We start from the raw sequence: 15,857 nt of genomic DNA, 5'->3' as shown, positions 1-15,857 counted from the left end.
TGGCAGTTCCTGTTTTCCACTTGAGTCCAGTTTAAATCAGAGACTCAGCGCTGGTTTACTTCCCTTTGTGCATAATGACACAAGCCTGAATCAGTAAGTGCGTTCACTTGTATTTAATTAAGTGAGATACTGTCGGCTTTCTGCAGTATTTTGATTTCTTGAACATCGTATATTAGGGATAGGTGATATGGCCAAATCTTTTATCACTGTATATGTAATTTTATATCTCAGTGATGATATCAGTTACCGACACTGTTTCGCAAATAAAATGGAGAATGAAGGAAAACAACACAACAGACTTTCATGAAACAGTTCTTTAATACAGCTCAGCCTGGGGATAAAGGATAATATATCTGTTGTAAATCCAGCCTGAGTCTGATTTCATTTTAGTTTACTGTCTCGCAGTGCTTCATTACTGCTGTTTACATGGTGCATAGTGGTTGCCATGGTTACTGTGGCCTTGCCCCTGCATTCATCTGGCTGAACACTGAGGCCGTTGTTCAAAACCAGAGCAGTAAATTGAGATCTTGGTAGTAAAATACAGTATACATGCAGTGAACACAACATTTGTTTTTGGACAGTAAATATAGTGCAACAAAGAAGGACTAATCTTGGCGACAGGCTAAATAAATCCCTGTTCTGATCCTGCTGGAGAAGAGACGGGTCAGTACTGGAGTCATTTATCTGGGCTGTCTCTCCCTCTGTCACGTTAAGACAAAATAACCAGCGGAGTAAAGAATCTGGCACAACTTCGCCTCCTTCAAAAGTGCATGGATAATGGGAATATTTATAGAGGTCAAAACTCCAGCAGCACTTGTAGTCCAAACAACTTTACTGTGATGCCAGCGTTTTTCTTTTTAAAGTCATAACCGATATCAGCAAATATTTTGTTACATTCATTTCTGGAGGTCAGTGTCAAAACAATTTATTAAAGGGCCACTTTAATTTAGCGTCACACTCCCATAAAGTTTGGGGACTTGCAAGAGACAAAGGAGATTGAGAATGGAAACAGCAGAAGATAAGAGATCCTGACTTTTAGTCCCTGTTGTGGGTCGAGCTCCAAAAACACTTGATCCGACTCTTCCAGTTCAGCTCAGTAGTGTCTGTCGTTAGGTCTTTCAAACGTCTTTGAACGCTCTTCGTTTGTTGCGCAGAACTTCTGTTAGAAATGGGGATGCACCAATTTATCGACTGAACATTGGTATCGGACAATATTCGCTTTGTTGACTGCCATCAACCTATCAGCAAATAAGATGACATTCACAGATGTCAGTGGCCGATGTTTTTACATTGTGTCACATCGATTTTGCGCAGGCTTAGAAGTAGAGCTTGAGAGTGACGGCTACAAACTTAAATTAATGAGCAGGTACAGGAAGAATACAATGACTGAGATGGCTAGTAACGTTAGCAGCCAGCATCCCCCCGTCTCCGGGACAATAGAAAACGTGTTTGGGATAAACAAAGATCTTCCTCAGGACAAAAGGACACAGTAAACTCACTGTCATCGCATCAGGGGACGCGCTCTATCGTTTAGCTGATAACACCACATTGTTAACAACAAATCTGTGTTGATATCAGCAGGAGGACTGTGAGTTAACGTTAGCTGGTAGCAGCTGGTGGCTGCAATAACAACTCATGATGGCTGCATTGAGTAATATTATGATGCGTTCAAACTCTATTCAGTACAAATGAGTAATGTGCGAAGGTAAATTATAACGTTCTCATGATGTGTTCAGCATAATCGATTTAGGCGAAAACAAATCACTACAGCTCTTTAAATGAGTTTTTTTAACAGCAATATGAAATAGATATTAGAGAGGGGATTATGATGTATATAGTAAAAAGGTTATTTTTTTGTTGTTGTTTTTTTTATGCCTTTGTGCCAGCAGTAGCCATTCCCAGAGACCTTATGTTTTCCGCGAGAATTTCTTCAGTTTGGCACAAACGTACGGATTCAACCATGAAGTGTTTAGATTTTGGTGATCAAAGGTCAAGGTCACTGTGACTTTGACTTTTCCATTCTTGTGAGCTCGATATCTCAAGAATGCTTTGAGGGAATGTCTTTAAATTTTACACAAACGTCCACTTGGGCTCAACAACTAACTGGTTAGATTTTGGCGGTCAAAGGTCAAGGTCACTGAGACCTTGCATCCGTCTCATTCTCGTGAACGTGACATCTCTGGAACACGTTGAGGGAATTTCTTCAAATTTGGCACAAACATCCACTTTGACTGAAGAATTTACAGATTAGAATCTGGTGGTTGAAGGCCAAAGGTCAAGGTCAGTGTGACCTCACAAAACATGTTTTTGGCATTAACTAACTAATGAAGGATTTTTAAGTTACTATAAAACAGTCCAGTTATGTCCCCGGCACAAAAGGGGCAATAAAAAACAACATTATAAAATAAACAACAATATAAAAACATTGGTATCGGCTAATGGCCAAATTGTTAAAATATCGGTGTTTCAAAATCTGTGCTTCCCGAGTTAGAAATGAGCCGCCATGTAGAGATAACCCCGGTCATCCTGAGCCACAGAAGATAAACTGCACAGCAGTACTCCCCGTGACCAGTCAAGGGACTTAAAAAATCTGTTATACTATATAATTAGTCTCTTTTTGGACCTCTACTAAAAACCAGATTCATCATTCCTGTTTTAAACTTTAAGCTTCATCTCTCTTCACTGTTTTCATGTTTGAAAAGCAACATAATAAAGCAAAGCGCCTCATGATGGAGGTTTGTACTGAGCCAGGGGTGGGAACCCTGTTTAACATCCTGCATTCAGTTTGTAAATTGATCACCATTTCCCAGTAATTCAGTTATCTTTCCTCCAGTGGACAGATGTGTGTGTGTGAGTGTGTGTGTGTGTGTGTGTGTGTGTGTGTGTGTGTGTGTGTGTGTGTGTGTGTGTGTGTGTGCGCTTGTGTGTGCATGTGTACACAGTGATTACATAAAATACACACCTGCCATCATTGTGAAGGATGTGAATTGAGCTTATTGTTGAAACGCCACCAGCAGCACATGAATGTTTAACCCTTCCTCTGACCTCAGCTCCATGCTAACCTGGGATCTTTCTGCCTATGTTATGGGGATTACTGGGTGAATATGGTTCAGTCACAGCTGACTGAGCCAGGATCAGCTCTTACTGACAAACAGAGGAAGTGTTAAACCATTGTTCATCTCATCTCCTGTCTGTTCTGACGGAAACATCAGTCAGTTTTGTTTTGATCCATAAGCACACACATGCTTTTGAATGTTTTCAGTGCACAGGTGTGGTCGTCCAGATATTTAATTATTAACGAAGAAGTGCAATGACTGTTTGTGGCTACGACTGAATGTCTCTACTTCGCTTTTTTATTAATTTTGCTTCATTTCTTGAGTGTATTTCTCAATGAGGCAGAAGGGAAGCATTAACAATAAGATGGTGTTGTGAACCAACCAGTGACTTTGTCTGTTTGGAGACCAGGATGGTTTGAATGTTTTAAATTCAGGCAAGTTTTGGTCAGTCTGGGTTTTTGTACATCTGATTTCTCTGTTGTTGGATTGAAGTTGGATTGTTTCGTATTAAGTTTTCTGTGGTTTAACGAGTCTGTCGGGCATTAATGTTCATCCACAAGCGTTTTGGTAGCGAGTTTCTGCCAGAGTCGACTCATCAACCAGAGCAGTAACGTGTGAACACGACAGTCGGATTTCAAACTGACAATTCACCCTAAAATCACAACTACAAAATAAAAATATTTGAAAAACTCAACAACAATGTCTCTTTCCAGAAATCATGACTTGGTTATTAAAGATAATCCGCAGACCTTGTTGTGAGCAGTTTCATGTAGGAACTGTTTTCTTCGACCGTACTACACTCGTCGAACATATAGCCGTGCAGAAGGAGGCATACATCTACTCAGGGACAAGAGACTTGTGCTCGTAACATTGCAAGACATAAACATTAATGCAGGCTTCACACAAGGTCCTTGAAATGCTTAGATTTTGAGGGGAAAAAATAAAGTACTGGAATACCTTGAAAGTAAACCCCTTTTTTTAAGTGCCTAAAATTAATTGAAATTCAGCTGAAGCGCACACAGTGTTTCACACAGTATTAGAGTGTGTGGTGGTAGCTGACGACGACGGGAGAATGGGCAGTGACAGCACATTTTGTTTGTTTGATACATTTAAGGGACATGCTCATTTAAAGGGGAAAAAAACATTTTATGTTCCGTCTCTAAATTCTGATGTTTTTGTGGGTCAGTGAACGCAGCGCAGGCGAAGCTCTTCATGAGTTTATTTTTGTACTCAGCAGCAGTTTGAGACTCGCAGGGTGGAAAATTGATCCGTCAATCTGATCAGAGCTGATCAGCTCAAAGAGGAGCAGCTGCTGCGAGTGAATTCAGAGTTTTAGACCCGGCAGAATGAACTGTTAAGTTTTACTTTCAGTGCGCCTGATGTTCTGCTGCTCCGTCTGTGTCCCGAGTGTGATCTGCTCATAGACAGCGTGGTGTTATAAATAACAGAGCGGTATTTTTCAATAGCACTCCTAATAAATGGTCCAGCTCCACAAAAATATTTGTGGCGGCAGATGTTTTAACTGTGTCAAATTGCTATGAATAAATGACTGTGGGAAACCCTGACATAATGCTGTCTCATATTTTGACCAACATTGTGTTGATCAAGTCATGGTACACATTGTACTTTATCTATACTCTGCCCCGCTCTGAAAAACCCCAGTGAAACCAGTAACCCTTGTGGGCATGACTAAACTTCACATGACTCACAAGCTGGCTTGTCACTTTTATTTGTTTTCCTCTCTCTTCTTTAGATCGCTGGTGCCGAAAACTCAGAGTTAAACGTAAGTTTCAGGTGGCATCGTTTCCTCACTCTGCTTTCAGATGGTTCTGTTTTAAAGAGGACTTTAACTCTCTCAGCGATGTGTACTCCTTTTCGTAACAAGGTGACGGTTCTGTCTGATTTCAGCTAAGCGCAGCAAGCTCTTTCCCTCTGCACTTGCTCCGTGTACAGGCCACTCACTGGATGGGAGTTGAGTTACAGTGAGTCTCTGTGGTTACGGTGATGGTCTCGCTCTGAAACTTCTGGATTGGACTTTTTGAAGCGCAAAGAAGTGGTGCATTATGGAAGTATAAGCACCAAAGCTCTCATGCTGCTCAAAGGCTTTGTTGAGGATTTTTTAGAATAGAATAGAATAATGTTTATTCAGACATGTTTAAAAGAAACAAACAAGCTTTGGTTAGAAAAAAAATAAAAAAATAAAATAATAAAGAAATAAAAAATGAAAGACATGAATAATCAGGTTGTGTAAAGGTCAGCCATTCAGCAAGTCACACAGTTATGCCTAAAATGAGTGTGATAAATAACCCTTCACTGAAAAGAGAGACATTGATCACTTCATTTATTTGTTTAACACAAAGTAATATTTGAAAATGTAACCTTTGCTTCGATTGAAGTCTGAAAAGCTTGAATAAGTACTGTATGAGGTATGAACCCTGTGAATGGCGTCCTCCTTGGCTGAGCTGTAATATTAGCTAGCTCAGTGGTGCTAGGTGAACTAGCAGTAGATGCACGCTTCCTTCTGCGCAGTAATACGGTTGGCGGGTGTAGTTGAGTAGAAAGAAAATAGTTCCGTAATAAAACTGTTTACAACAAGGTCTGTGGATTATCTTGAGTAACCATTTCATTTTGATTTGGAACTGTTGTTTAAGTTGATACCCTACACTCAGAGTAACTTTCACACACTACATTAGCATGTGTCTCCTCTCACATATATTATCCACCACAGGAACACAAGATGACACAGTGGCTCCACTTCTCTGGTGCACTGCAGCAGGTACGACGGCCCCCCGTGTGGTGATGCAGTTCTGTGTTGGCACCAAATGTCCATCTGCAGTTTTGTGTAATCAGCGTAATAAGATGACATCAGTTGCCAAAATTGTTTGTTGATGTGGACACAAGATTTCTCTGCACATGTAAAAGCTTCTGCAGTGTGTGTTTGGGGAGGTGGCTGCGACGCTGTGGTTAATTTTAGGCTACGCCGCTTCCTGTGAGTGTCCTGTGTCGCACTTGCTCCTTCGTGGATTCTCATGAATTGGATCAATGTTATTTTTACAGTAAAACTGAGACGCTGCAGAGGAGCAACACAGTGTGTGTGCTGTCAGTGTGGTGTTAAAAGGCTTCGCTCAAGTGCTGGTTGATTTTTGTCTCAGAAAGTTGCTTGAGATGATTTGCTGCTTCTTCTGATCTCCGGCTGTTTGGCGGCCATGATGACCTGTGGGCTGCCTCTCCAGTTTACAGCAACACTTTCTCTCTCTCTCACTCACACACACACACACACACACACACACACACACACACTACACATCTCCTCCTTCCTATCTCCTTTCTCTGTATCCCTCCCTTCCTCTCCAGACTTCCCCCTCTCATCTGTATCGTACTTCAGTCCTTCTCTCTTCCTCGCTTATATCCTATCGTTTCATGTCTTTTGTACCGCTCCTCCTCCTCCTCCTCCTCCTCCTCCTCCTCCACTGCTCTGTCCCTCCTCGCTCTCCCTCTTCTTCCTCAGAACCCATGGAGGAGCACCGTATGGCCCAGTTGTTGAGGCATTTCTCCAACGACCCTAACCTGGGCCGCCACCTCTGTCTGGACGGGGCGCTGGCCCACCACCTCCACCAGTGCTCCTACCACCTCCGCCTCTTCCGAAACTGGCTCATCTCCGGCCAAGGTCCCCTAGAGTACCTTCACGGTCAGCCCCTGGCCCCGCCCTCCATCCCCCCCAGCCTCACGCCCTGTTCAACCACTGCTCACGGTTTAGTTGGGACTGTGCTTGTTCTGTGGTTGACTCATGCTTTGCCTCTTGATGTTTCTGCATGCTTGCCTGTTTCTGTGGTTATGCAGATTGCAAGCTGGAGTGGTGTGAGCTGTTTGGGGGTTTTTGGGCCATTTTTGTGACAGATATTCTTCTCCTCTGCAGCGGTGTCAGTAGCTTTACCCCCTCCTTTTCTTCAAACCGTAATTCTCTCATTTTTATTTTTTATATTTTGAAGAATCAGATTTTCTTAAACTGAAATGAAATTGAAGCCACTTTTTTCTGAATTTAACTGTAACGAGATATGAAAAGTAGGGCTGAAACTCACAACCACTTTATTATCAAATAATCTGCCAATTATTTTCTCAATTAATTGTTTGGTCTATAAAATGCCTGAACAGAGGGAAAAAATTCCCATCACAATTTCCCAGCGCCCAAGTTAAAGTCTTCAGATGTCTTGTTTTGTCCGACCAAAATCCTGAAAGATACGGACTTTACTCTCCTCGAGGACAAAGAAAACTAGTTCATTTCTCTATTTGAGCAGTGGAAACCAGTGCGTTTATGATACTCTGGCTTAAAAATGACATAATTTAGTAATAGTTTTAAAAGTTAAATGGTTGGAAAAAGGTTTACTGCTAGCCATTTGTCAGATTGATTTAATATAAGATTATATTAATGTCAAAAAATTAGGGGTGGGATTCACCAGAGGCCCCCCGATATGATAATATCACGATACTTAAGTCATGATACAATATTATTGTGATTTTAAATGTTTTGCAATAACATATATTGGGATATATTGTACTTTAATACATTTTTTCAGTGGCAAAAACTGTTTTTATCTAATAATGTAAATGTTTCGGTCTGTTGATCTTACTTTATTTTTATCGCAGCAAAACATATCTAGGGGACTGAAAAAGACAAAGATTTTAATCATAAAGTAGGCCACCAAAAGGTTGATCTGTATTTGCAATCAGTTCTGTTTGTTTCACCCACATTTAAAAAGTAGATAGATAAATAAAAAGACCAGCACCATCGTTAGTGGTGCTGTGTAGTGTTTCTGTGTTGTGTAGAGTGAAGTTACAAACAACCGCGTGCATCATATCTGACGGTGTCAGTAAATTTAAATAAAATACAAACTTGGCTTAGAGGGTAAATTTGTAAGTCACATGAGGTCCATTGATAATAATTTACCTGTGCAAACAGGGCTTAATGTTTTTTTTTTTGTGGCAAAACCCTGCTGCTTGTGTTTAGACATTCAATACTGATAAATAAGGGTTTTTAAGGAACATTTATTCCTCAAACTAATCATATTGGCACCAAAACTCTGGTTTACCCATCGCTCCATGTACAGTAGAAGTTCCATAGAAACATGATCAGCACATTCCTCCACTAACCGTTTATACATCAGCGTATTGCACAAAGTGTCACATTGGCAGTGGCTTCTTGACAGCATAGTATATGAATATTTACACGCTTAGGTGACACAGAAACAGATTGCTGCTGCGGCGAGGCTGCTGACAAAGCAGCATCATCTTGGCATCAAGCTGTCTCCGTTCAAGATTAAAGATTTTACTTTAATACATCTATCATCACTGGCCTGGACCTCCATGTTTCTCTAAAGGTACAGGAGTTGGTGTTATTGATCGCATCACGTTCAGCTCTCTGGAATCAGCTGCTCTGTTTGACTCAGATCTGAATGGCCTCCTTCCTTCCTGACCTTAACCAGCATGTGACTCCTGCTTGTTTGCTGTACCTCTGGCGTCCTCACACCCGGCGCAGATGAACACACGTCCTCCTCTGAGGTTTTTTTAGGCGGTCGAGGCGAGCTGTGGTTTGACGCTTTGTGATTGTGAAGAGCTCTGGTGAAATGCGGCTTGGTTGTGAACTAACAGTGGATGAACTGCCTTGGATGATGTGTGTAGGGCGTGAGCTGCGGTCTGGACAGCTGCTGTGAGAGCTGCAGCTTCTGTGTGTGATGGGACTGACCACAAAAGGCAAAAGTTATGATTTTCAGTCCTGCTTGCTTTTGCAAATACAGCGAGACATTTTGAGATCTGTAGACTTGTAACAGTTTGATATGGTGTCATGTTGTCTTGGCGTCCAGCATGGTTTTTTTGCAACTTGCCTGTGTGGAAATGAAGCGTCGAGGCTGGCAGGAGTTTGCCGCAGGTCAGGGCCCGTTTGAAAACAGTAGCAGGATTTCAGAGCACTGTGTTGAGGTGTAGCGTGAGGGTGGCGGTGGTGTCAGGTGTCAGCTGAAGTGGTTCTGCCTGCTCCTCTTCTGACTGCCTGGTCTAACCGAGGGCTGATATGCCTGCGGGCATCATGTCTCTCCTCTGCCGCAGGCTTCGAAGGCTGCTCCATGGTGCCCTCCATCTATCCTCTGGAGACGCTGCACAACTCGCTGTCGCTAAAACAGGTCAACGAGTTCCTCACCAGTGTGTGCGAGAGCGCAGGGGATCCACACACGAGGACCACCAGAGGTTAGAAACAAACACAAAGTCATGTCGTTATTCACTGTACAGACATCATCATCATCATTTCTTAACGTGACCTGTTGCTTTATCCCCGCAGCTCTGTCCGCCATGTTCGACGCACACAACCAGCCGTCAGTGGACGCGTACATCCCTCAGAGAGTCCTCTCTTCCTCCATCTCTCTCAGATCTCGTTCTGACAGACCTCCGTGGTGTGAGTATCACAGCAGCTCCTTGTTCCCACCAAGATTTGACATTTCTAGGTTGGCCTCCCTCGGCTGTCTCAGTCTCAGACGTCTGTGGATTATTTATGGAATACAAGTCATCCGTTACAGCCTCGCAGTTTAGTCTCTCTTTGAGCTTCCTGTCATCTCTTCAGATGATCCCAGTGAACCAACTCTTTGGTCTTTTCTTGCAAATGAATCCTGATTAAGTTTTACATCTTTATTCTGTTTTTGACACGTTTAACTAAATGAATCTCAACATAGTAGCTCTTCAGGGTTCACACAGGGGGCGTGAAGTGCTTAAATTTTGAGGAGCGATATCGAGGACTGGAATACCTTGAAAATAGCCACTTCTTTAACAAAGTCTTTAAAAAGTCCTTGAAATTTAGATGAACCATAAAACACTGTCTTATATTTTGGTCAAAGTTTTGTTAATCAAGTCATTATAATTTAAATTTCTAAAATTTTCACCTGTCACCATCTGGCATCATTCTGCAGCGTGACCATGGCATGCTCTCCCTCGACTTGATGAACCTTGTTACTGAAAACAAATTTGACAATTTAACAAATTTAATCCAGCATGGTTGGAAATCGATAGTTATAGTAACCGGCATTTGCCAAGTAACGCCCACCCTCATCATGAAAGATGTAAAGAGTGTCTGAACAAGCAGATGCACAGGACGCAATATGTCTCACAAGACATCATGGTTTATTTCTACTTTCCCTCGACTCTTATAACCCCAGCATGACTTAACTTAATGATCCGGCTTTTCACTGTGATTAGTTTTCCTGTCTCTTAAGCGGTGTGCTGACGTCATAGCTCCGTCAAAAACTGAAAGTGAAATTTCCATTCGTTCCAGCTGGCATCATTTCCACATGGTTTAATTTAAAGATGCCTTCTCCTTTCTTCATACTGTGTTCACCTTTGCTTTCAGTGAAGTCCTTGAAAAAGAAAATAATAGTGCTTGAAAAAGTACTAATTTTGTCATGTCTGTATGAAACCTGTCTGTGTTTATATTCCCTCTCATACTGGTGCTGTGGGTGTTTCCTGTTCCTGCAGACAGCAGCGGTCCTTCCAGCACGGTGTCCAGCGCTGGGCCGTCCTCTCCCACCACAGCTGACACGTCCCCACGCTTCAGCTTCAGTGAGAAGATCTCGCTCACCCCTCAGAGCAGCGAGGAAACTCACTCCTCTCAAAACATTGCCACTCAGTCAATGCTCCCACAAGGTCTCGACCCAACTTGCCCTGCAGGTTCAAACCCCACCGAAGTCCCTCTGACTCCAAATAACTCACCGGAGGACGACGCTGAGCTCTGCGCTGTGACTGATCAGCAGCCTGATGATCCTGAATGCACACAGGAAGTGCCAGAGGTGGCTCCTGCAGCCTTGGACGCCTCTGGTGTTGCAATTTCAGACCCTGGCTTGAGAGCGCCCTGCTCTGCGTTAGCGGAGCTCACTCTGGCTCGGATGGAGGGTTACTGCCTCCCTGGCTCTCTGCCTGTGCTGCTGGAGCTCAGAGAGAGCAGCAGCGAGGCGGGCTCCAGCTCCCAGACGCCCCAGTCTCCTGAGGGACCTGACGAGTTCTTTGACACTCAGGAGTCGATGGAGTTGTGGACGGACAGTCCAGAAAGCCTCCCCCATCCTGAGACGCCCCTCGAGGTCGGAGCCACTCACACAGCAGAGCCGTAGGGGTGGAGCGGTTAGAAACTACTGTTGTTACATCCGTAACATTACAATCGTCATCGTTGTTGTCAATCAGCAGAGAGGCATCGTACTGTGTTACAGTCTCGCTTCTCCTGTAGCTTGAAGACTACTGTGTCTTGAGTCGTAATGAATGGGCAGCTGATCCTCACACTCAGCTCTGTGATGGAGAATCACATGACAATGCCATACATGCTGTTCATCGCCTTTTCTAAAAGCACACTGGGAGCACACACCAGTGACGCCACTGAGCCTCCTGACAGTCCACTAGTTCAGTTCACCTGTCTGACAATAAAGCTCCACCTTACAACACGTGACTCCCTGCATCTTTACAAACTCTCTGTCGCTGTCACTCATACACTGTTACACAGGCTCTTTCCTTAAAGCTGCATTAATCGATCTTTGGCCACTAGAGGGCAGAAACACCCAGAGGCTCACAGCCCTGACATGCTGTCACATTATTAAGCTGTCATAGCTGAATGTGACGTGAATGAGCATCAGCAACAAAATTATTGATTGAATTTTCTCTTGGAATGTTCTAACTGGCTGCATGCGATGCAGCATTGTGCATCGTTTCAAGCTTTTTCCATTTATTCCTGTTGCTCGCATTGAAAGCATGATTCATGAAATTACACTGAGGAGTTATTTAAACAACACCTCCTCATTTCACTACAGCAGCCTTGCAGCAGGCTGGAGGGAGAGATCGCCAGGGAGCTGAAAGTTTCTGGAGAATGACTATCGCTGGTAACAACCTACTCACTTCACTACAACCACTACAACTACTTACTAATACTACTTGCTATATTGTGTGTAGTTTCCAGTAAGTATCACAATATAAAAAGTGTTTTTTGTATTAACAAAAGAAAAAATAACATAAAATAAGGAGTGTAAATTGGCCAACAGCAGAAAACAAGTGCCATTTGAAGTACTTCTTGAACAACCAGGCTTCAATTAGCCTGACAAACCATAAAGTCAATGTTCACTTAAAAAAAATCAGCAAACTTTCTGTTGCTGCTGTTACATGCGTTAGACGCGGCACTAAAGGACCGTCTCCGCACCATTCTCCCCCCGCTCGGTTTAATGTCTGCTTGGAAAGCACAAGCTAACACAACAGCAGCGGCTAATATCTGTTACTGAGCCGTTAAACAGTCTAAACAAACTCATACTTTCACCGTAACGTCTTAAGTCATGGTATTAACACACTCCCACAGAAGTCGTCTCCTAGTGTGTCATGTTAAACAGGGACAGGAGGGCAAGGACACGCTGAGCTAAGTGATACGCTGCACATAGCTCTACAATGAAGTGAGATTTTACCAATTTTAAAGTGAAAAAATATGTGTTCAGGTGTGGGAGGTTGGGCAGCCATTAATCTGTATGTTGACTTAATACTGACATCCAAATCAAGAACTCGAGCACTCAAGCCCATCTCTCCTCAGGATATGGTGTAAGGTTTCAGCAGTCATCCGGCAGATTCAGAACAAAATCATCATCCTGTTGGAGTCGTGTTTTTGTCCACATGAAGAATTAATGTCCAGTATTCTCTCTGCGTTTAGCCGTGGTTTGTTCTCCATCAGCTCCTCAGAAAAATGTCTGTCTCTTTAACTGCTAAATGTCCGTCCGGCTGGTCTCTAACTGTGTCTGTCTGCCATTTTGTGCTGGGTACGCAGCGTACAGTGGTGCAGTGGGTTTGTGGAGTTGATGAGAGCGTCGTGTCTGAACCATCTGGGAAATTAAAAGTGAACTAAAAGAGGCCAAAGTTAAAAAGGGCTGTCCCGTTTGATGTGAGTGATGTGGCCATAAAGATATTGATTAATGGAGCTTTACATGGTGTAAAATCTGTCTTGCATCTTCCTTATCCTCAGCCTTTTTCCTCAGACAGCTGCAGCAGTGACGTTTTCACATTTCATACCATCCTGTGACCGTATCAGGGCAGCGTCGTGTCGTGGCATTAGGGCAGCCTTGCTTTATTGTCGCTACAGGTTTTTGTGTTTGTAAGTTACAGGACACAGAGACTTATAGACTCTCTACTTTAATGAGAAACACAGGAAATGACTCGCAGTACAAGACAGAGAAAATACAATCTGCAGCTCTGCAGCTCTTCATCATACGCCGGCGTTTGCCCTGTGCTGAGCTTCTGTGATTTCAAAAACAAAAGCTGAATGTTCATTACTGACAGTAAACTGTAATAAGTGTTGAATCTGCAGGTCGAACTGTGTGTGCACTGCTTACTGCCAAAGTCCTTAAGCCTCACTGAAGATATAATATAATCAGTAGGAACTGATAGAGGAAAAAATATTTATTTTGAAATTGCATCTTGAGAGGAAGGTCTGGTATTTTTGATATCCACATCAGATATTTAATTGTACCATAACTGTTGTATTGTTCTCTGTTTTCTGTGAAATCACCTCATGATGTGGGAGAACCTGAAAGCTAATGTCTCGTTATATCACTGAACAAACAGGAGGAGCATTTAACATTAAATGTGCTTTTATTGTGGTGAGCAGTCATGTAGCAGGTGTGTACGTGTGTGTGGGTGTGTGAGAGAGTGTGTGTGTGTGTGTGTGTGTGTGTGTGTGTGTGTGTTGGGGGGGTACACACATGCTTGAGAAGTAATTCAGGTCGATGAGTACACTGATGTGTGTTTACTCAGTGGGATTTCATGTTACATTGTGACGTACTGTAGAGGTGAGAAACACAGCTGACCTGTCGTCCTGTGTGTGTGTGTTTGTGTGTGTGCGTGTGTGTGTGTACAGAATCACTCTGTTTGTGCAGCAGGTTCTGTTTGCTTCAAGGGTCACTTCACTCAAATCACTGACAAATACAAACACTTCCTCACGTACCTCTGCTGATCCAGCCATGAAGATAGTTTGGGTTTTATTTGTTCAGGCTTTCAGATTCAAAAAAAAAATAATCAGCTGCTGTGTGATAAACCAGCGTCCCCATCGCTCTGGATAATGCACACCTCACTGTAAACATTTTGTTTTCTGCTCTGAGAGAGACTTTAACACCAGGCTGACAGTCAGTGCTTTTTTGGCACATTTTAAATCTGAAAACCTGAGAAATTTGAGCAAAAGTAAAAAATATTGCTCAAAGTTTTAACACTTCATTGACGTCGAAACGTTAGTGCGTCAATACAGAGAAAATTCAGCAAGTACAAAGGAACCAGATGAATAAATCACGATCATACATGATGACATATGACACAAGTCCCTGACACACCAAGCCCACAGTCAGCCAGCAGTCAGTGTCCGGCCGATGGTGAGTGTCTGTCGAACTAATTTTGCAGTGTGTCCTGCACCATTGGCCCCAATCGGCAGTAATCTGCCTTTGTTGGCTGTTTTCTGGCAGATTGAGCACGTTAAATCGGCGTCGGAGCCCATCGGTAAGAGAAATCACTCCTGAATTTAGCTCAGAAGAGAAACAGAAGTGAGGAAAGTAAACAACTACCAGAGACCAAAATGTGTTATATTAAGGAAGATTATTTTTTGTAGCCACTGAGTTCTTTAGCAGAAATGGTTCGTAATTGTCAATTTTACTGTTCGCTGGCACACAGTGTGTTTGTTCTTTTAACATCAGGTTATGTTGTTAATGTGCTAACTGGCTAACTAGCGTCTTGAATCCGTCCTATCGATCTTCCAGTTTCCATTTTTTAATGATAAATACAGACTACTGCTGCCTGCTGGTGTGGAGAGTTATTTCCTCTCGTGGGTGTAGAACATGTGCTGATTTGCTGTTGTCTTTGTGGTCTGATCATGTGCAACTTTGTGGCGGAGACACAGGTGACGTGGTGATGCAACAGTCAGGTTTGGTGTGTCTGGCCCTTTAAATGTCCACTAAGGAAACTAAATATGACAACAGACGAACACATGATCAGCAAAACAAACATCAGCGTGCTACGAACTACTAGAGTGACAGAAACCATGTTTGGGAAAAATTTACTTGACGTGTACTTTGATGGTATTTGCTAACATGGAGGGGGTGGAGTTAATGACCTAAACTGCAGCCAGCCACCATCATACAGTCATTTCAGGGTGTTTGTGATGCTCAGAAACATTTCAGTGTTCTAGAGTCATGCCTGTTCACTTCTGGTGCATCTGAATCAAGGCAGAAATATCAAGAGACAGAACCAGGACAGATAAAACCAAAACTATCTCCAGAGCCAAAATATTTTTGTAATTTGAGTGAACTGACCCTTTAAACCTGCTCAGAAATCCACCTTTTAATCTCTGAGGATGACTCGTCTGATGGAGCGATCAGTAATCCAATAAAGACGTCTCTGCTTTGTGAAGTGAAATCACATTTCATGTCTGATGTTTCGCCCTGTTGGATCATAAGCTTTGGTTTGGATGCACCGTGTGTGTTCTTGACTGTACGGAGCTCGACGACTCCACAAACGCTTCCTGTCTGTTGCTCTGGGAAAAATCTGTGTGACGTTTAATAATCTGGTTTTAGAAAAATGGTTATGTGAAACATCACAATAATCTGTAATATTTCCAGCGATGTTACGAAATACAGCTATTGGAATGTAAAATCAGTCTGTGGGTCTGTTTTGTTTTTGGTGTCTGTCTCTTTAAAACTCAACAATAGACTCAAATAATTAAGTATAAGAGCAAAATGTGTAGAATAAAAATATTTCAAGTAATGTTTC

General features: G+C 42.7%; 2 protein-coding genes across 23 annotated transcripts in view; one reads left to right on the top strand and one right to left on the bottom strand.

Moving 5' to 3' along the window:
- Positions 1 to 15,740, top strand: part of ppip5k1a (diphosphoinositol pentakisphosphate kinase 1a) — a 54,387-nt gene extending 38,647 nt beyond the window's left edge. For 4 of the 22 annotated variants that reach the window (XM_050048726.1, XM_050048550.1, XM_050048138.1 and 1 more), the window contains 5 exons: positions 4,810 to 4,839; positions 5,785 to 5,832; positions 9,156 to 9,293; positions 9,385 to 9,498; positions 10,569 to 15,740. In XM_050048726.1, the coding sequence (XP_049904683.1) occupies positions 4,810 to 4,839; positions 5,785 to 5,832; positions 9,156 to 9,293; positions 9,385 to 9,498; positions 10,569 to 11,197 (959 nt within the window). In that variant the 3' untranslated portion in view covers positions 11,198 to 15,740. Of the gene's footprint in view, positions 1 to 4,809; positions 4,840 to 5,784; positions 5,833 to 6,564; positions 6,745 to 9,155; positions 9,294 to 9,384; positions 9,499 to 10,568 lie in introns of all 22 variants that reach the window. The other 18 variants (XM_050048308.1, XM_050047900.1, XM_050047665.1 and 15 more) reach the window with 6 other exon arrangements.
- Positions 1 to 15,857, bottom strand: part of LOC126393455 (CUGBP Elav-like family member 1) — a 377,556-nt gene that overhangs the window by 82,033 nt on the left and 279,666 nt on the right. The gene's annotated exons all lie outside the window — the stretch shown is intronic.

The sequence above is a fragment of the Epinephelus moara genome, chromosome 1 (genome assembly GCF_006386435.1).
Source record: "Epinephelus moara isolate mb chromosome 1, YSFRI_EMoa_1.0, whole genome shotgun sequence".
NCBI lineage: Eukaryota > Metazoa > Chordata > Actinopteri > Perciformes > Serranidae > Epinephelus > Epinephelus moara.
Note: the sequence above shows the minus strand (reverse complement) of the source record. Positions and strands in the feature narration are given on the sequence as shown.